Source organism: Oncorhynchus nerka, unplaced genomic scaffold (genome assembly GCF_034236695.1).
Source record: "Oncorhynchus nerka isolate Pitt River unplaced genomic scaffold, Oner_Uvic_2.0 unplaced_scaffold_1093, whole genome shotgun sequence".
Classification (NCBI taxonomy): Eukaryota; Metazoa; Chordata; class Actinopteri; order Salmoniformes; family Salmonidae; genus Oncorhynchus; species Oncorhynchus nerka.
This window is the reverse complement of record NW_027040227.1, coordinates 41,726-61,729: the sequence shown is the minus strand read 5'-3', so window position 1 is coordinate 61,729 and position 20,004 is coordinate 41,726. Positions and strand designations below refer to the sequence as shown.

General features: G+C 47.3%; 1 protein-coding gene across 1 annotated transcript in view; it reads left to right on the top strand.

Annotated features, from left to right (window-relative positions):
* Window positions 1–20,004, top strand: part of LOC135570123 (tripeptidyl-peptidase 2-like) — an 84,240-nt gene that overhangs the window by 49,950 nt on the left and 14,286 nt on the right. Inside the window, 7 exon segments of the mRNA XM_065016191.1 lie at window positions 2,624–2,872; window positions 3,296–3,411; window positions 9,042–9,213; window positions 9,326–9,483; window positions 15,074–15,150; window positions 18,196–18,302; window positions 19,797–19,951. Coding sequence (XP_064872263.1) covers window positions 2,624–2,872; window positions 3,296–3,411; window positions 9,042–9,213; window positions 9,326–9,483; window positions 15,074–15,150; window positions 18,196–18,302; window positions 19,797–19,951 — 1,034 coding nt within the window.

The window sequence follows — 20,004 nt, the reverse complement described above, 5'->3', positions numbered from 1 at the left end:
GGCGTGGGGGTGTGTGTGTGTTTTACCTCTACCCTGTTGATCTCCTCTTCCAGGCGTGGGGGTGTGTGTGTGTTTTACCTCTACCCTGTTGATCTCCTCTTCCAGGCGTGGGGGTGTGTGTGTGTTTTACCCTGTTGGTCTCCTCTTCCAGGCGTGGGGGTGTGTGTGTGTTTTACCCTGTTGGTCTCCTCTTCCAGGCGTGGGGGTGTGTGTGTGTTTTACCCTGTTGGTCTCCTCTTCCAGGCGTGGGGGTGTGTGTGTGTTTTACCTCTACCCCGTTGGTCTCCTCTTCCAGGCGTGGGGGTGTGTGTGTGTTTTACCCTGTTGGTCTCCTCTTCCAGGCGTGGGGGTGTGTGTGTGTTTTACCTCGTTGGTCTCCTCTTCCAGGCGTGGGGGTGTGTGTGTGTTTTACCTCGTTGGTCTCCTCTTCCAGGCGTGGGGGTGTGTGTGTGTTTTACCTCTACCCCGTTGGTCTCCTCTTCCAGGCGTGGGGGTGTGTGTGTGTTTTACCCCGTTGGTCTCCTCTTCCAGGCGTGGGGGTGTGTGTGTGTTTTACCTCGTTGGTCTCCTCTTCCAGGCGTGGGGGTGTGTGTGTGTTTTACCTCTACCTCGTTGGTCTCCTCTTCCAGGCGTGGGGGGGTGTGTGTGTGTTTTACCCCGTTGGTCTCCTCTTCCAGGCGTGGGGGTGTGTGTGTGTTTTACCCCGTTGGTCTCCTCTTCCAGGCGTGGGGGGGTGTGTGTGTGTTTTACCCCGTTGGTCTCCTCTTCCAGGCGTGGGGGTGTGTGTGTGTTTTACCTCTACCCTGTTGGTCTCCTTCCAGGCGTGGGGGTGTGTGTGTGTTTTACCCCGTTGGTCTCCTCTTCCAGGCGTGGGGGTGTGTGTGTGTTTTACCCCGTTGGTCTCCTCTTCCAGGCGTGGGGGTGTGTGTGTGTTTTACCCCGTTGGTCTCCTCTTCCAGGCGTGGGGGTGTGTGTGTGTTTTACCCCGTTGGTCTCCTCTTCCAGGCGTGGGGGTGTGTGTGTGTTTTACCTCTACCCCGTTGGTCTCCTTCCAGGCGTGGGGGTGTGTGTGTGTTTTACCTCTACCCCGTTGGTCTCCTCTTCCAGGCGTGGGGGTGTGTGTGTGTTTTACCTCTACCCCGTTGGTCTCCTCTTCCAGGCGTGGGGGTGTGTGTGTGTTTTACCCGTTGGTCTCCTCTTCCAGGCGTGGGGGTGTGTGTGTGTTTTTACCTCTACCCTGTTGGTCTCCTCTTCCAGGCGTGGGGGTGTGTGTGTTTTACCTCTACCCCGTTGGTCTCCTCTTCCAGGCGTGGGGGTGTGTGTGTGTTTTACCCCGTTGGTCTCCTCTTCCAGGCGTGGGGGTGTGTGTGTGTTTTACCTCTACCCCGTTGGTCTCCTCTTCCAGGCGTGGGGGTGTGTGTGTGTTTTACCTCGTTGGTCTCCTCTTCCAGGCGTGGGGGTGTGTGTGTGTTTTACCCCGTTGGTCTCCTCTTCCAGGCGTGGGGGTGTGTGTGTGTTTTACCTCTACCCCGTTGGTCTCCTTCCAGGCGTGGGGGTGTGTGTGTGTTTTACCCCGTTGGTCTCCTCTTCCAGGCGTGGGGGTGTGTGTGTGTGTTTTACCTCTACCCCGTTGGTCTCCTCTTCCAGGCGTGGGGGTGTGTGTGTGTTTTACCCCGTTGGTCTCCTCTTCCAGGCGTGGGGGTGTGTGTGTGTTTTACCTCTACCCCGTTGGTCTCCTCTTCCAGGCGTGGGGGTGTGTGTGTGTTTTACCTCTACCCCGTTGGTCTCCTCTTCCAGGCGTGGGGGTGTGTGTGTGTTTTACCTCTACCCCGTTGGTCTCCTCTTCCAGGCGTGGGGGTGTGTGTGTGTTTTACCCTGTTGGTCTCCTCTTCCAGGCGTGGGGGTGTGTGTGTGTTTTACCTCGTTCGTCTCCTCTTCCAGGCGTGGGGGTGTGTGTGTGTTTTACCTCTACCCCGTTGGTCTCCTCTTCCAGGCGTGGGGGTGTGTGTGTGTTTTACCCCGTTGGTCTCCTCTTCCAGGCGTGGGTGTGTGTGTGTGTTTTACCCTGTTGGTCTCCTCTTCCAGGCGTGGGGGTGTGTGTGTGTTTTACCTCTACCCCGTTGGTCTCCTCTTCCAGGCGTGGGGGTGTGTGTGTGTTTTACCCTGTTGGTCTCCTCTTCCAGGCGTGGGGGTGTGTGTGTGTTTTACCTCTACCCCGTTGGTCTCCTCTTCCAGGCGTGGGGGTGTGTGTGTGTTTTACCCCGTTGGTCTCCTCTTCCAGGCGTGGGGGTGTGTGTGTGTTTTACCTCTACCCTGTTGGTCTCCTTCCAGGCGTGGGGGTGTGTGTGTGTTTTACCTCGTTGGTCTCCTCTTCCAGGCGTGGGGGTGTGTGTGTGTTTTACCTCTACCCCGTTGGTCTCCTCTTCCAGGCTTGGGGGTGTGTGTGTGTTTTACCCCGTTGGTCTCCTCTTCCAGGCGTGGGGGTGTGTGTGTGTTTTACCCTGTTGGTCTCCTCTTCCAGGCGTGGGGGTGTGTGTGTGTTTTACCTCTACCCTGTTGGTCTCCTTCCAGGCGTGGGGGTGTGTGTGTGTTTTACCTCTACCCCGTTGGTCTCCTCTTCCAGGCGTGGGGGCGTATGTGACTCCAGACATGATGGTTGCAGAGTATTCTCTGAGAGAGAAGCTTCCTCCGAACCAGTACACCTGGTCGTCTCGGGGCCCCAGTACCGACGGGGCCCTGGGGGTCAGTATCACCGCTCCGGGGGGGGCCATCGCCTCCGTACCCAACTGGACTCTCAGAGGAACCCAGCTGATGAATGGTACCTCCATGTCGTCCCCCAACGCCTGCGGAGGGATCGCCCTGGTGCTGTCAGGTGGGTGGGTTAATGTGGGTGTGTGTGTGTGTGTTTAAATGGGGGGTGTTATAAGTGTGTGTGTGTGGGTTTGTGTGTGTGTGTGTGTGTGTGTGTGTGTTATAGTGGGGGTGTGTTAATGTGTGTGTTATAATGTGTGTGTGTGTGTGTGTTATAGTGGGGGGTTAATGTGTGTGTGTGTTATAGTGGGGGTGTGTTAATGTGTGTGTGTGTGTTATAATGGGGGGGGGTTAATGTGTGTGTGTGTGTTATAGTGGGGGGGTTAATGTGTGTGTTATAATGTGTGTGTGTGTGTGTTATAGTGGGGGGGGGTTAATGTGTGTGTGTGTTATAGTCGGGGTGTGTTAATGTGTGTGTGTGTTTATAATGGGGGGGTGTTATAACGTGTGTGTGTGTGTGTGTGTGTGTGTGTGTGTGCTGCAGGTCTAAAGCAGAACGGTATCCGTCCATCGGTCTCTGCGGTGAGGAGAGCTCTGGAGAACACGGCTCTGAAGGTCGACGACATAGAGGTGTTCGCACAGGGACACGGAATCATACAGGCAAGACTCCTCTGTGTTGGACAGGAAGTTGGACAGGAAGTTGGACACTGTGTTGACGTGTTGGACAGGAAGTTGGACACTGTGTTGACGTGTTGGACAGGAAGTTGGACAGGAAGTTGGACTGTTGAGTAGAACTAGTGTCTACTCTATAGTGGAGAACTAGTGTCTACTGTATAGTGGAGAACTAGTGTCTACTGTATAGTGGAGAACTAGTGTCTACTGTATAGTGGAGAACTAGTGTCTACTCTATAGTGGAGAACTAGTGTCTACTCTATAGTGGAGAACTAGTGTCTACTCTATAGTGGAGAACTAGTGTCTACTGTATAGTGGAGAACTAGTGTCTACTCTATAGTGGAGAACTAGTGTCTACTCTATAGTGGAGAACTAGTGTCTACTCTATAGTGGAGAGCTAGTGTCTACTGTATAGTGGAGAGCTAGTGTCTACTGTATAGTCAGCTAGTGTCTACTGTATAGTGGAGAACTAGTGTCTACTGTATAGTGGAGAACTAGTGTCTACTGTATAGTTGAGAACTAGTGTCTACTGTATAGTCAGCTAGTGTCTACTGTATAGTGGAGAACTAGTGTCTACTCTATAGTGGAGAACTAGTGTCTACTCTATAGTGGAGAACTAGTGTCTACTCTATAGTGGAGAACTAGTGTCTACTGTATAGTGGAGAACTAGTGTCTACTCTATAGTGGAGAACTAGTGTCTACTCTATAGTGGAGAACTAGTGTCTACTCTATAGTGGAGAGCTAGTGTCTACTCTATAGTGGAGAGCTAGTGTCTACTGTATAGTGGAGAGCTAGTGTCTACTGTATAGTGGAGAGCTAGTGTCTACTGTATAGTCAGCTAGTGTCTACTGTATAGTGGAGAGCTAGTGTCTACTGTATAGTCAACTAGTGTCTACTGTATAGTGGAGAACTAGTGTCTACTGTATAGCGGAGAGCTAGTGTCTACTGTATAGTGGAGAACTAGTGTCTACTGTATAGTGGAGAACTAGTGTCTACTGTATAGTCAGCTAGTGTCTACTGTATAGTGGAGAACTAGTGTCTACTGTATAGCGGAGAGCTAGTGTCTACTGTATAGTGGAGAACTAGTGTCTACTGTATAGTCAGCTAGTGTCTACTGTATAGTGGAGAACTAGTGTCTACTCTATAGTGGAGAACTAGTGTCTACTCTATAGTGGAGAACTAGTGTCTACTCTATAGTGGAGAACTAGTGTCTACTGTATAGTGGAGAACTAGTGTCTACTCTATAGTGGAGAACTAGTGTCTACTCTATAGTGGAGAACTAGTGTCTACTCTATAGTGGAGAGCTAGTGTCTACTCTATAGTGGAGAGCTAGTGTCTACTGTATAGTGGAGAGCTAGTGTCTACTGTATAGTCAGCTAGTGTCTACTGTATAGTGGAGAGCTAGTGTCTACTGTATAGTGGAGAGCTAGTGTCTACTGTATAGTCAACTAGTGTCTACTGTATAGTGGAGAACTAGTGTCTACTGTATAGCGGAGAGCTAGTGTCTACTGTATAGTGGAGAACTAGTGTCTACTGTATAGTCAGCTAGTGTCTACTGTATAGTGGAGAACTAGTGTCTACTGTATAGCGGAGAGCTAGTGTCTACTGTATAGTGGAGAACTAGTGTCTACTGTATAGTGGAGAGCTAGTGTCTACTGTATAGTGGAGAACTAGTGTCTACTGTATAGCGGAGAACTAGTGTCTACTGTATAGTGGAGAACTAGTGTCTACTGTATAGTCAGCTAGTGTCTACTGTATAGTCAGCTAGTGTCTACTGTATAGTGGAGAACTAGTGTCTACTGTATAGTGGAGAACTAGTGTCTACTGTATAGTGGAGAACTAGTGTCTACTGTATAGTGGAGAACTAGTGTCTACTGTATAGTGGAGAACTAGTGTCTACTCTATAGTGGAGAACTAGTGTCTACTGTATAGTGGAGAACTAGTGTCTACTGTATAGTGGAGAACTAGTGTCTACTGTATAGTGGAGAACTAGTGTCTACTCTATAGTGGAGAACTAGTGTCTACTGTATAGTGGAGAACTAGTGTCTACTGTATAGTGGAGAACTAGTGTCTACTCTATAGTGGAGAACTAGTGTCTACTGTATAGTGGAGAACTAGTGTCTACTGTATAGTGGAGAACTAGTGTCTACTGTATAGTGGAGAGCTAGTGTCTACTGTATAGTGGAGAACTAGTGTCTACTGTATAGTCAGCTAGTGTCTACTGTATAGTCAGCTAGTGTCTACTGTATAGTCAGCTAGTGTCTACTGTATAGTCAGCTAGTGTCTACTGTATAGTCAGCTAGTGTCTACTCTATAGTGGAGAACTAGTGTCTACTGTATAGTGGAGAACTAGTGTCTACTGTATAGTCAGCTAGTGTCTACTCTATAGTGGAGAACTAGTGTCTACTGTATAGTGGAGAACTAGTGTCTACTGTATAGTGGAGAACTAGTGTCTACTGTATAGTGGAGAGCTAGTGTCTACTGTATAGTGGAGAACTAGTGTCTACTGTATAGTGGAGAACTAGTGTCTACTGTATAGTGGAGAACTAGTGTCTACTGTATAGTGGAGAACTAGTGTCTACTGTATAGTGGAGATCTAGTGTCTACTGTATAGTGGAGAACTAGTGTCTACTGTATAGTGGAGAACTAGTGTCTACTGTATAGTGGAGAACTAGTGTCTACTGTATAGTGGAGAACTAGTGTCTACTGTATAGTGGAGAACTAGTGTCTACTGTATAGTGGAGAACTAGTGTCTACTGTATAGTGGAGAACTAGTGTCTACTGTATAGTGGAGAACTAGTGTCTACTGTATAGTGGAGAACTAGTGTCTACTGTATAGTGGAGAACTAGTGTCTACTGTATAGTGGAGAACTAGTGTCTACTGTATAGTGGAGAACTAGTGTCTACTGTATAGTGGAGAACTAGTGTCTACTCTATAGTGGAGAACTAGTGTCTACTCTATAGTGGAGAACTAGTGTCTACTCTATAGTGGAGAACTAGTGTCTACTGTATAGTCAACTAGTGTCTACTGTATAGTCAGCTAGTGTCTACTGTATAGTCAGCTAGTGTCTACTGTATAGTCAGCTAGTGTCTACTGTATAGTGGAGAACTAGTGTCTACTCTATAGTGGAGAACTAGTGTCTACTGTATAGTGGAGAACTAGTGTCTACTGTATAGTGGAGAACTAGTGTCTACTGTATAGTGGAGAACTAGTGTCTACTGTATAGTGGAGAACTAGTGTCTACTGTATAGTGGAGAACTAGTGTCTACTGTATAGTGGAGAACTAGTGTCTACTCTATAGTGGAGAACTAGTGTCTACTGTATAGTGGAGAACTAGTGTCTACTCTATAGTGGAGAACTAGTGTCTACTCTATAGTGGAGAACTAGTGTCTACTGTATAGTCAGCTAGTGTCTACTGTATAGTCAGCTAGTGTCTACTGTATAGTCAGCTAGTGTCTACTGTATAGTCAGCTAGTGTCTACTCTATAGTGGAGAACTAGTGTCTACTGTATAGTGGAGAACTAGTGTCTACTGTATAGTGGAGAACTAGTGTCTACTCTATAGTGGAGAACTAGTGTCTACTGTATAGTGGAGAACTAGTGTCTACTCTATAGTGGAGAACTAGTGTCTACTGTATAGTGGAGAACTAGTGTCTACTCTATAGTGGAGAACTAGTGTCTACTGTATAGTGGAGAACTAGTGTCTACTGTATAGTGGAGAACTAGTGTCTACTGTATAGTGGAGAACTAGTGTCTACTGTATAGTGGAGAACTAGTGTCTACTGTATAGTCAGCTAGTGTCTACTGTATAGTGGAGAACTAGTGTCTACTCTATAGTGGAGATCTAGTGTTTACTCTATAGTGGAGAACTAGTGTCTACTGTATAGTGGAGAACTAGTGTCTACCGTATAGTCAGCTAGTGTCTACTGTATAGTCAGCTAGTGTCTACTGTATAGTGGAGAACTAGTGTCTACTGTATAGTGGAGAACTAGTGTCTACTCTATAGTGGAGAACTAGTGTCTACTGTATAGTGGAGAACTAGTGTCTACTGTATAGTGGAGAACTAGTGTCTACTGTATAGTGGAGAACTAGTGTCTACTGTATAGTCAGCTAGTGTCTACTCTATAGTGGAGAACTAGTGTCTACTCTATAGTGGAGAACTAGTGTCTACTGTATAGTCAGCTAGTGTCTACTGTATAGTGGAGAACTAGTGTCTACTGTATAGTGGAGAACTAGTGTCTACTGTATAGCGGAGAACTAGTGTCTACTGTATAGTGGAGAACTAGTGTCTACTCTATAGTGGAGAACTAGTGTCTACTGTATAGTGGAGAACTAGTGTCTACTGTATAGTGGAGAACTAGTGTCTACTGTATAGTGGAGAACTAGTGTCTACTGTATAGTGGAGAACTAGTGTCTACTCTATAGTGGAGAACTAGTGTCTACTGTATAGTGGAGAACTAGTGTCTACTCTATAGTGGAGAACTAGTGTCTACTCTATAGTGGAGAACTAGTGTCTACTGTATAGTGGAGAACTAGTGTCTACTGTATAGTCAGCTAGTGTCTACTCTATAGTGGAGAACTAGTGTCTACTGTATAGTGGAGAACTAGTCTACTCTATAGTGGAGAACTAGTGTCTACTGTATAGTGGAGAACTAGTGTCTACTGTATAGTGGAGAACTAGTGTCTACTGTATAGTGGAGAACTAGTGTCTACTCTATAGTGGAGAACTAGTGTCTACTGTATAGTGGAGAACTAGTGTCTACTGTATAGTGGAGAACTAGTGTCTACTGTATAGTGGAGAACTAGTGTCTACTGTATAGTGGAGAACTAGTGTCTACTGTATAGTCAGCTAGTGTCTACTCTATAGTGGAGAACTAGTGTCTACTCTATAGTGGAGAACTAGTGTCTACTCTATAGTGGAGAACTAGTGTCTACTGTATAGTGGAGAACTAGTGTCTACTGTATAGTGGAGAACTAGTGTCTACTCTATAGTGGAGAACTAGTGTCTACTCTATAGTGGAGAACTAGTGTCTACTCTATAGTGGAGAACTAGTGTCTACTGTATAGTGGAGAACTAGTGTCTACTGTATAGTGGAGAACTAGTGTCTACTGTATAGTGGAGAACTAGTGTCTACTGTATAGTGGAGAACTAGTGTCTACTGTATAGTGGAGAACTAGTGTCTACTCTATAGTGGAGAACTAGTGTCTACTGTATAGTGGAGAACTAGTGTCTACTGTATAGTGGAGAACTAGTGTCTACTGTATAGTGGAGAACTAGTGTCTACTGTATAGTGGAGAACTAGTGTCTACTGTATAGTGGAGAACTAGTGTCTACTCTATAGTGGAGAACTAGTGTCTACTGTATAGTGGAGAACTAGTGTCTACTGTATAGTGGAGAACTAGTGTCTACTGTATAGTGGAGAACTAGTGTCTACTGTATAGTGGAGAACTAGTGTCTACTGTATAGTGGAGAACTAGTGTCTACTGTATAGTGGAGAACTAGTGTCTACTGTATAGTGGAGAACTAGTGTCTACTCTATAGTGGAGAACTAGTGTCTACTGTATAGTGGAGAACTAGTGTCTACTGTATTTAACTGGTTTCTCTGTGCTTTTTGCAGGTGGACAGAGCTGTAGACTACCTGACCCAGCATGCCTCTCTCCCCACCGCTAACCTGGGCTTCACTGTTACCGTGGGAACGCAGCGAGGCATCTACCTCCGAGACCCCACCCAGGTCCTGTCCCCCTCCGACCACGGGGTCGGCATCGAACCCGTTTTCCCCGAAAATACCGGTATTACACACACACTGACACACACACACACACACACACACACTGCATGATTAGTGATTGGTCTGTCCTCTTTAGTTCTATTAATTGGTCCATTCTACTTCCTGTTTGACAGAGAACACGGAGCGTATTTCTCTGCAACTGCACCTGGCCCTGACATGCTCCGCCTCCTGGGTGCAGTGCCCCTCCCACCTGGAGCTCATGAACCAGTGTCGTCATGTCAACGTCAGAGTCGATCCCCTGGGGCTCCGAGAGGGGCTGCATTATACTGAGGTACGGAGAGGAGAGAGAGAGAGACTGGTTTATACTGAGGTACGGAGAGGAGAGAGAGAGACTGGTTTATACTGAGGTACGGAGAGGAGAGGGAGAGACTGGTTTATACTGAGGTACGGAGAGGAGAGAGGGACTGGTTTATACTGAGGTACGGAGAGGAGAGAGAGAGAGAGACTGGTTTATACTGAGGTACGGAGAGGAGAGAGAGAGAGAGACTGGTTTATACTGAGGTACGGAGAGGAGAGAGAGAGACTGGTTTATACTGAGGTACGGAGAGGAGAGGGAGAGACTGGTTTATACTGAGGTATGGAGAGAGAGAGAGGGACTGGTTTATACTGAGGTACGGAGAGGAGAGAGAGAGAGAGACTGGTTTATACTGAGGTACGGAGAGGAGAGAGAGAGAGAGACTGGTTTATACTGAGGTACGGAGAGGAGAGAGAGAGAGAGACTGGTTTATACTGAGGTACGGAGAGGAGAGGGAGAGACTGGTTTATACTGAGGTATGGAGAGAGAGAGAGGGACTGGTTTATACTGAGGTACGTAGAGGAGAGAGAGAGAGGGACTGGTTTATACTGAGGTACGGAGAGGAGAGAGAGAGAGAGACTGGTTCATACTGAGGTACGGAGAGGAGAGGGAGAGACTGGTTTATACTGAGGTATGGAGAGAGAGAGAGGGACTGGTTTATACTGAGGTACGGAGAGGAGAGAGAGAGACTGGTTTATACTGAGGTACGGAGAGGAGAGGGAGAGACTGGTTTATACTGAGGTATGGAGAGAGAGAGAGGGACTGGTTTATACTGAGGTACGGAGAGGAGAGAGAGGGACTGGTTTATACTGAGGTACGGAGAGGATAGAGAGAGACTGGTTTATACTGAGGTACGGAGAGGATAGAGAGAGACTGGTTTATACTGAGGTACGGAGAGGAGAGAGAGGGACTGGTTTATACTGAGGTACGGAGAGGAGAGAGAGGGACTGGTTTATACTGAGGTACAGAGAGGATAGAGAGAGAGACTGGTTTATACTGAGGTACGGAGAGGAGAGAGGGACTGGTTTATACTGAGGTACGGAGAGAGAGAGAGGGACTGGTTTATACTGAGGTACGGAGAGGATAGAGAGAGACTGGTTTATACTGAGGTACGGAGAGGAGAGAGGGACTGGTTTATACTGAGGTACGGAGAGGAGAGAGAGGGACTGGTTTATACTGAGGTACGGAGAGGAGAGAGAGAGAGGGACTGGTTTATACTGAGGTACGGAGAGGAGAGGGAGAGAGAGACTGGTTCATACTGAGGTACGGAGAGGAGAGAGGGACTGGTTTATACTGAGGTACGGAGAGAGAGAGAGGGACTGGTTTATACTGAGGTACGGAGAGGATAGAGAGAGAGACTGGTTTATACTGAGGAGAGGAGAGGAGAGAGAGGGACTGGTTTATACTGAGGTACGGAGAGGAGAGAGAGAGGGACTGGTTTATACTGAGGTACGGAGAGGAGAGAGAGAGAGAGAGGGACTGGTTTATACTGAGGTACGTAGAGGAGAGAGAGGGACTGGTTTATACTGAGGTACGGAGAGGAGAGAGAGAGGGACTGGTTTATACTGAGGTACGGAGAGGAGAGAGAGAGAGGGACTGGTTTATACTGAGGTACGTAGAGGAGAGAGAGAGGGACTGGTTTATACTGAGGTACGGAGAGGAGAGAGAGAGAGGGACTGGTTTATACTGAGGTACGTAGAGGAGAGAGAGGGACTGGTTTATACTGAGGTACGGAGAGGAGAGAGAGAGGGACTGGTTTATACTGAGGTACGGAGAGGAGAGAGAGGGACTGGTTTATACTGAGGTACGGAGAGGAGAGAGAGAGAGGGACTGGTTTATACTGAGGTACGTAGAGGAGAGAGAGAGAGGGACTGGTTTATACTGAGGAGAGGAGAGGAGAGAGAGAGGGACTGGTTTATACTGAGGTACGGAGAGGAGAGGGAGAGGGACTGGTTTATACTGAGGTACGGAGAGGAGAGAGAGAGAGGGACTGGTTTATACTGAGGTACGGAGAGGAGAGAGAGAGAGAGGGACTGGTTTATACTGAGGTACGGAGAGGAGAGAGGGACTGGTTTATACTGAGGTACGGAGAGGAGAGAGAGAGGGACTGGTTTATACTGAGGTACGGAGAGGAGAGAGAGAGGGACTGGTTTATACTGAGGTACGGAGAGGAGAGAGGGACTGGTTTATACTGAGGTACGGAGAGGAGAGAGAGAGAGAGGGACTGGTTTATACTGAGGTACGGAGAGGAGAGAGAGAGGGACTGGTTTATACTGAGGTGAGGAGAGAGAGAGGGACTGGTTTATACTGAGGTACGGAGAGGAGAGAGAGAGGGACTGGTTTATACTGAGGTACGGAGAGGAGAGGGAGAGGGACTGGTTTATACTGAGGTACGGAGAGGAGAGAGAGAGAGGGACTGGTTTATACTGAGGTACGGAGAGGAGAGAGAGAGAGGGACTGGTTTATACTGAGGTACGGAGAGGAGAGAGGGACTGGTTTATACTGAGGTACGGAGAGAGAGAGAGGGACTGGTTTATACTGAGGTACGGAGAGGAGAGGGAGAGGGACTGGTTTATACTGAGGTACGGAGAGGAGAGAGAGAGGGACTGGTTTATACTGAGGTACGGAGAGGAGAGAGAGAGAGAGGGACTGGTTTATACTGAGGTACGGAGAGGAGAGAGAGGGACTGGTTTATACTGAGGTACGGAGAGGAGAGAGAGGGACTGGTTTATACTGAGGTACAGAGAGGATAGAGAGAGAGACTGGTTTATACTGAGGTACGGAGAGGAGAGAGGGACTGGTTTATACTGAGGTACGGAGAGAGAGAGGGACTGGTTTATACTGAGGTACGGAGAGGATAGAGAGAGACTGGTTCATACTGAGGTACGGAGAGGAGAGAGGGACTGGTTTATACTGAGGTACGGAGAGGAGAGAGAGGGACTGGTTTATACTGAGGTACGGAGAGGAGAGAGAGAGAGGGACTGGTTTATACTGAGGTACGGAGAGGAGAGGGAGAGAGAGACTGGTTCATACTGAGGTACGGAGAGGAGAGAGGGACTGGTTTATACTGAGGTACGGAGAGGAGAGAGAGAGACTGGTTTATACTGAGGTACGGAGAGGAGAGAGGGACTGGTTTATACTGAGGTACGGAGAGGATAGAGAGAGACTGGTTCATACTGAGGTACGGAGAGGAGAGAGAGGGACTGGTTTATACTGAGGTACGGAGAGGAGAGAGAGGGACTGGTTTATACTGAGGTACGGAGAGGAGAGAGAGGGACTGGTTCATACTGAGGTACGGAGAGGAGAGAGGGACTGGTTTATACTGAGGTACGGAGAGGAGAGAGAGAGACTGGTTTATACTGAGGTACGGAGAGGAGAGAGAGGGACTGGTTTATACTGAGGTACGGAGAGGAGAGAGAGGGACTGGTTTATACTGAGGTATGGAGAGGAGAGAGAGAGAGGGACTGGTTTATACTGAGGTACGGAGAGGAGAGAGAGGGACTGGTTTATACTGAGGTACGGAGAGGAGAGCGAGAGGGACTGGTTTATACTGAGGTACGGAGAGGAGAGAGAGAGAGGGACTGGTTTATACTGAGGTACGGAGAGGAGAGAGGGACTGGTTTATACTGAGGTACGGAGAGAGAGAGAGGGACTGGTTTATACTGAGGTACGGAGAGGATAGAGAGAGACTGGTTCATACTGAGGTACAGAGAGGAGAGAGGGACTGGTTTATACTGAGGTACGGAGAGGAGAGAGAGGGACTGGTTTATACTGAGGTACGGAGAGGAGAGAGAGAGAGGGACTGGTTTATACTGAGGTACGGAGAGGAGAGGGAGAGAGAGACTGGTTCATACTGAGGTACGGAGAGGAGAGAGGGACTGGTTTATACTGAGGTACGGAGAGGAGAGAGAGAGACTGGTTTATACTGAGGTACGGAGAGGAGAGAGGGACTGGTTTATACTGAGGTACGGAGAGGATAGAGAGAGAGACTGGTTTATACTGAGGAGAGGAGAGGAGAGAGAGGGACTGGTTTATACTGAGGTACGGAGAGGAGAGAGGGACTGGTTTATACTGAGGTACGGAGAGGATAGAGAGAGAGGGACTGGTTTATACTGAGGTACGTAGAGGAGAGAGAGGGACTGGTTTATACTGAGGTACGGAGAGGAGAGAGAGAGGGACTGGTTTATACTGAGGTACGGAGAGGAGAGAGGGACTGGTTTATACTGAGGTACGGAGAGGAGAGAGAGAGAGGGACTGGTTTATACTGAGGTACGTAGAGGAGAGCGAGGGACTGGTTTATACTGAGGTACGGAGAGGAGAGAGAGAGGGACTGGTTTATACTGAGGTACGGAGAGGAGAGAGAGAGAGGGACTGGTTTATACTGAGGTACGGAGAGGAGAGAGAGGGAGGGACTGGTTTATACTGAGGTATGGAGAGGAGAGAGAGAGGGACTGGTTTATACTGAGGTACGGAGAGGAGAGAGAGAGACTGGTTTATACTGAGGTACGGAGAGGAGAGGGAGAGGGACTGGTTTATACTGAGGTACGGAGAGGGAGAGGGACTGGTTTATACTGAGGTACGGAGAGGAGAGAGAGAGAGGGACTGGTTTATACTGAGGTACGGAGAGGAGAGGGAGAGAGAGACTGGTTCATACTGAGGTACGGAGAGGAGAGAGGGACTGGTTTATACTGAGGTACGGAGAGGAGAGAGAGAGACTGGTTTATACTGAGGTGAGGAGAGAGGGACTGGTTTATACTGAGGTACGGAGAGGATAGAGAGAGAGACTGGTTTATACTGAGGAGAGGAGAGGAGAGAGGGACTGGTTTATACTGAGGTACGGAGAGGATAGAGAGAGAGGGACTGGTTTATACTGAGGTACGGAGAGGATAGAGAGAGAGGGACTGGTTTATACTGAGGTACGTAGAGGAGAGAGAGGGACTGGTTTATACTGAGGTACGGAGAGGAGAGAGAGAGGGACTGGTTTATACTGAGGTACGGAGAGGAGAGAGAGAGGGACTGGTTTATACTGAGGTACGGAGAGGAGAGAGAGAGAGGGACTGGTTTATACTGAGGTACGTAGAGGAGAGAGAGGGACTGGTTTATACTGAGGTACGGAGAGGAGAGAGAGAGGGACTGGTTTATACTGAGGTACGGAGAGGAGAGAGAGAGAGGGACTGGTTTATACTGAGGTACGGAGAGGAGAGAGAGGGAGGGACTGGTTTATACTGAGGTATGGAGAGGAGAGAGAGAGGGACTGGTTTATACTGAGGTACGGAGAGGAGAGAGAGAGACTGGTTTATACTGAGGTACGGAGAGGAGAGGGAGAGGGACTGGTTTATACTGAGGTACGGAGAGGGAGAGGGACTGGTTTATACTGAGGTACGGAGAGGAGAGAGAGAGAGGGACTGGTTTATACTGAGGTACGGAGAGGAGAGGAGAGAGGGACTGGTTTATACTGAGGTACGGAGAGGAGAGAGAGAGGGACTGGTTTATACTGAGGTACGAAGAGGAGAGGGAGAGGAGGATGTCCAGTATTTAATCCAGTATTGGACCTGTTGTGTTTCAGGTGTGTGGTTATGACACAGCATCCCCCAGCTCTGGCCCTCTGTTCAGAGTCCCCATAACGGTTATCATCCCCACCAAGTAAGACCACGACTTCTGTACAACACAATCAATACTTCTGTACAACACAATCAATACTTCTGTTCAACACAATCAATACTTCTATACAATCAATACTTCTGTTCAACACAATCAATACTTCTGTTCAACACAATCAATACTTCTGTACAACACAATCAATACTTCTGTTCAACACAATCAATACTTCTGTTCAACACAATCAACACAATCAATACTTCTGTTCAACACAATCAATACTTCTGTTCAACACAATCAATACTTCTGTACAACACAATCAATACTTCTGTACAACACAATCAATACTTCTGTACAACACAATCAATACTTCTGTACAACACAATCAATACTTCTCAATACTTCTGTTCAACACAATCAATACTTCAACACAATGTTCAACAAATCAATACTTCTGTACAACAATCAATACTTCTGTTCAATACTTCACAATCAATACTTCTGTACAACACAATCAATACTTCTGTTCAGCACAATCAATACTTCTGTTCAACACAATCAATACTTCAACACAATCAATACTTCTGTACAACAAATCAATACTTCTGTTCACACAATCAATACTTCTGTTCAACACAATCAATACTTCTGTACAACACAATCAATACTTCTGTACAACACAATCAATACTTGTTCAACACAATCAATACTTCTGTACAACACAATCAATACTTCTGTACAACAAATCAATACTTCAACACAATCAATACTTCTGTACAACACAATCAATACTTCTGTTCAACACAATCAATACTTCTGTACAATCAATACTTCTGTTCACAATCAATACTTCTGTACAATCAATACTTCTCAATACTTCTGTTCAACAACAAATCAATACTTCTGTTCAACACAATCAATACTTCTGTACAACACAATCAATACTTCTCAATACTTGTACAACACAATCAATACTTCTGTTCAACACAATCAATACTTCTGTTCAATACTTCTGTACACAATCAATACTTCTGTACAATCAATACTTCTGTACAACACAATCAATACTTCTGTACAACACAATCAATACTTCTGTTCAACACAATCAATACTTCTGTACAACACAATCAATACTTCTGTACAAATCAATACAATCAATAATACTTCTGTACAACACAATCAATACTTCTGTACAACACAATCAATACTTCAAACACAATCAATACTTCTGTACAACACAATCAATACTTCTGTACAATCAATCAATACTCTTCTGTACAACACAATCAATACTTCTGTACACAATCAATACTTCTGTAACAAATCAATACTTCTGTACAATCAATACTTCTGTACAATACTTCTGTTCAAATCACTTCTGTGTGTGACCGTTGTTTGTTTAGGAGTGATTGTTCAACACAATCAATTTCTGTCTGTTCAATACCGCATGTACCTGGGGGTATCAGGAAACGACGTGGTTTTTCAATACCTGTTGAAACTATATTTATTATTATAAACTATATTTATTATTATAAACTATATTTATTATTATAAACTATATTTATTATTATAAACTTATTATAAACTATATTTATATTGTAGATGTTTATTAAAAACGTTGTTATATTGTATCTACTATTAAATGACCTGCAGTGAACGAATCAATTTCCGTTCTGCATTTCACCAATGATGTTTCATTATGAACTGGTTGTGTTTTGGTTTTTAAAAACGCACGACGACAGAGACCGGAGTCCTGTCACTGTCGTGCAGAACGCGTCAGCTGATCTAATTTACGGGTCATTCACAAACTAAATGTTTTTACCAGCTAGATATCTTACAACTATTAAAGTGAAACTGTGTTTGAAAAGTGTTGAGTTCAGTAGCTAGTTAGCTATCTAGCTACGTGTTTAGCTTCTTCCTAAATGGGATTTTACATGTACTTGTTAGCATCGCTAACCTTCAGGCTACAGAAACTCCAATGGGATTTTACATGTACTTGTTAGCATCGCTAACCTTCAGACTACAGAAACTCCAATGGGATTTTACATGTACTTGTTAGCATCGCTAACCTTCAGGCTACAGAAACTCCAATGGGATTTTACATGTACTTGTTAGCATCGCTAACCTTCAGGCTACAGAAACTCCAATGGGATTTTACATGTACTTGTTAGCATCGCTAACCTTCAGACTACAGAAACTCCAATGGGATTTTACATGTACTTGTTAGCATCGCTAACCTTCAGGCTACAGAAACTCCAATGGGATTTTACATGTACTTGTTAGCATCGCTAACCTTCAGGCTACAGAAACTCCAATGGGATTTTACATGTACTTGTTAGCATCGCTAACCTTCAGGCTACAGAAACTCCAGTGGGATTTTACATGTACTTGTTAGCATCGCTAACCTTCAGGCTACAGAAACTCCAGTGGGATTTTACATGTACTTGTTAGCATCGCTAACCTTCAGACTACAGAAACTCCAATGGGATTTTACATGTACTTGTTAGCATCGCTAACCTTCAGGCTACAGAAACTCCAGTGGGATTTGAAAATAAATGGCGCCCCCTTGTGTTTAATGCCGGTATTACCGGATATCCCGGTATGTTACACGGTCAGTTTGACAATCTGGATACCGCCCCAAGCCTAGTGAATGGTGTTGTGTTGTCCTGAGTACGGTATGTCTCCTGTCTCTGCTCTAGTCTAGTGAATGGTGTTGTGTTGTCCTGAGTACGGTATGTCCCCTGTCTCTGCTCTAGTCTAGTGAATGGTCTCAGATGTCCCCTGTGTCTCTGTAGAGTTCCCGAGGGCCACAGTCAGGAGGTTCTGTTCGTAGATGTCCCCTGTCTCTCTGTAGAGTTCCTGAGGGCCACAGTCAGGAGGTTCCCATCACAGATGTCCCCTGTGTCTCTGTAGAGTTCCTGAGGGCCACAGTCAGGAGGTTCTGTTCACAGATGTCCCCTGTGTCTCTGTAGAGTTCCTGAGGGCCACAGTCGGGAGGTTCTGTTCACAGATGTCCCCTGTGTCTCTGTAGAGTTCCTGAGGGCCACAGTCAGGAGGTTCTGTTGACAGATGTCCCCTGTGTCTCTGTAGAGTTCCTGAGGGCCACAGTCAGGAGGTTCTCTTCACAGATGTTCACTTCAGACCAGGACAGATTCGACGACACTTCATCACGGTTCCACGGGGAGCCTCCTGGGCAGGTGTGTGTGTGTGTGTGTGTGTGTGTGTGTGATATAATATATGATGGGTAATATTCTCTGTATCGCCCAAAAGAAAGATTTGTCAAATGTATCTCACCTCTTTTGCCCCCCTCTCCATCTCTCTCTCTCCATCTCTCTCTCTCTCTCTCCCCTCTCTCCATCTCTCCCTCTCCATCTCTCTCTCTCTCCCTCCCTCTCCATCTCTCTCTCCCACTCTCAGATGTCCCCCTCTCCATCTCTCTCTCCTCCCTCTCCATCTCTCTCCTCTCCCTCTCCATCTCTCTCTCTCTCCATCTCCATCTCTCCCCACTCCCCTCTGTCTTTCCCCTCCCCATCTCTCTGTCCCTCTCTCTCTCTCCCCTCTCCATCTCTCTCTCCCCCCCCCCTCTCCCTCTCTCCCCCTCTCCATCTCTCTCTCCCCCTCTCCATCTCTCTCTCCATCTCTCTCTCTCTCTCGCCCCCTCTCCTCTCTCTCTGTCCATCTCTCTCCCATCTCTCTCTCCCTCTCCATTTCTCTCCCCCTCCATCTCTTCTCCATCTATCTCTCTCTCTCCCCCATCTCCATCTCTCCCCCCCCTCCATCTCTCTCTCCATCTCTCTCTCTCTCCCCCTCCATCTCTCTCTCCCCCCTCTCCATCTCTCTCTCCCCTCTCTCTCTCTCCCCCTCTCCATCTCTCTCTCCCCTCTCCATCTCTCTCTCCCTCTCCATCTCTCTCTCCCCTCTCCATCTCTCTCTCTCTCCTCTCCATCTCTCTCTCTCTCCCCTCTCTCTCTCTCTCTCCCTCTCCATCTCTCTCTCTCCCCCTCTCCATCTCTCTCCTCTCCCCTCTCCATCTCTCTCTCCTTCTCCTCTCCATCTCCCTCTCCCTCTCTCTCTCTCCATCTCTCTCTCCCTCTCCATCTCTCTCTCCCCCTCTCCATCTCCATCTCTCCCTCTCCATCTCTCTCTCCCTCCCATCTCTCTCTCTCTCTCTCTCCCCTCTCCATCTCTCTCCATCCATCTCTCTCTCCCCTCTCCATCTCTCTCCCTCTCCTCCCCTCTCCATCTCTCTCCCTCTCCATCTCTCTCTCCCCCTCTCCATCTCTCTCTCCCCCTCTCCATCTCTCTCTCCCCTCTCCATCTCTCTCCCCTCTCCATCTCTCTCCCCCCTCTCCATCTCTCTCTCCCCCCTCTCCATCTCTCTCTCTCCATCTCTCCATCTCTCTCTCCATCTCCATCTCTCCCCTCTCCATCTCTCTCTCCCCCTCTCCATCTCTCTCTCCCCCCTCCCATCCATCTCTCTCCCTCTCCATCTCTCTCTCTCCCCTCTCCATCTCTCTCTCCCCCTTTCCATCTCTCTCTCCCCTTTCCATCTCTCTCTCCCCCTCTCCATCTCTCTCTCCCCTCTCCATCTCTCTCTCTCCCCTCTCCATCTCTCTCTCTCCCCTTTCCATCTCTCTCCCCCCTCTCCATCTCTCTCTCCCCCCTCTCCGTCTCTCTCCTCCCCCCTCCAGAGATAACATTGACGTCTCAGAGCGGGGACGTGTCCTCTAAGTTTGTCCTCCATGCGGTCCACCTGGTGAAGCAGAGAGCTTACAGAGCCAACGAGTTCTACAAGTTCTCCTCTCTGCTGGAGAAGAGCTCCCTGACTGAAGCTTTCCCTGTCCTGGTACTGACTCTCAATCAATCAATCAATCAGTCAATCAGTCAGTCAGTCAGTCA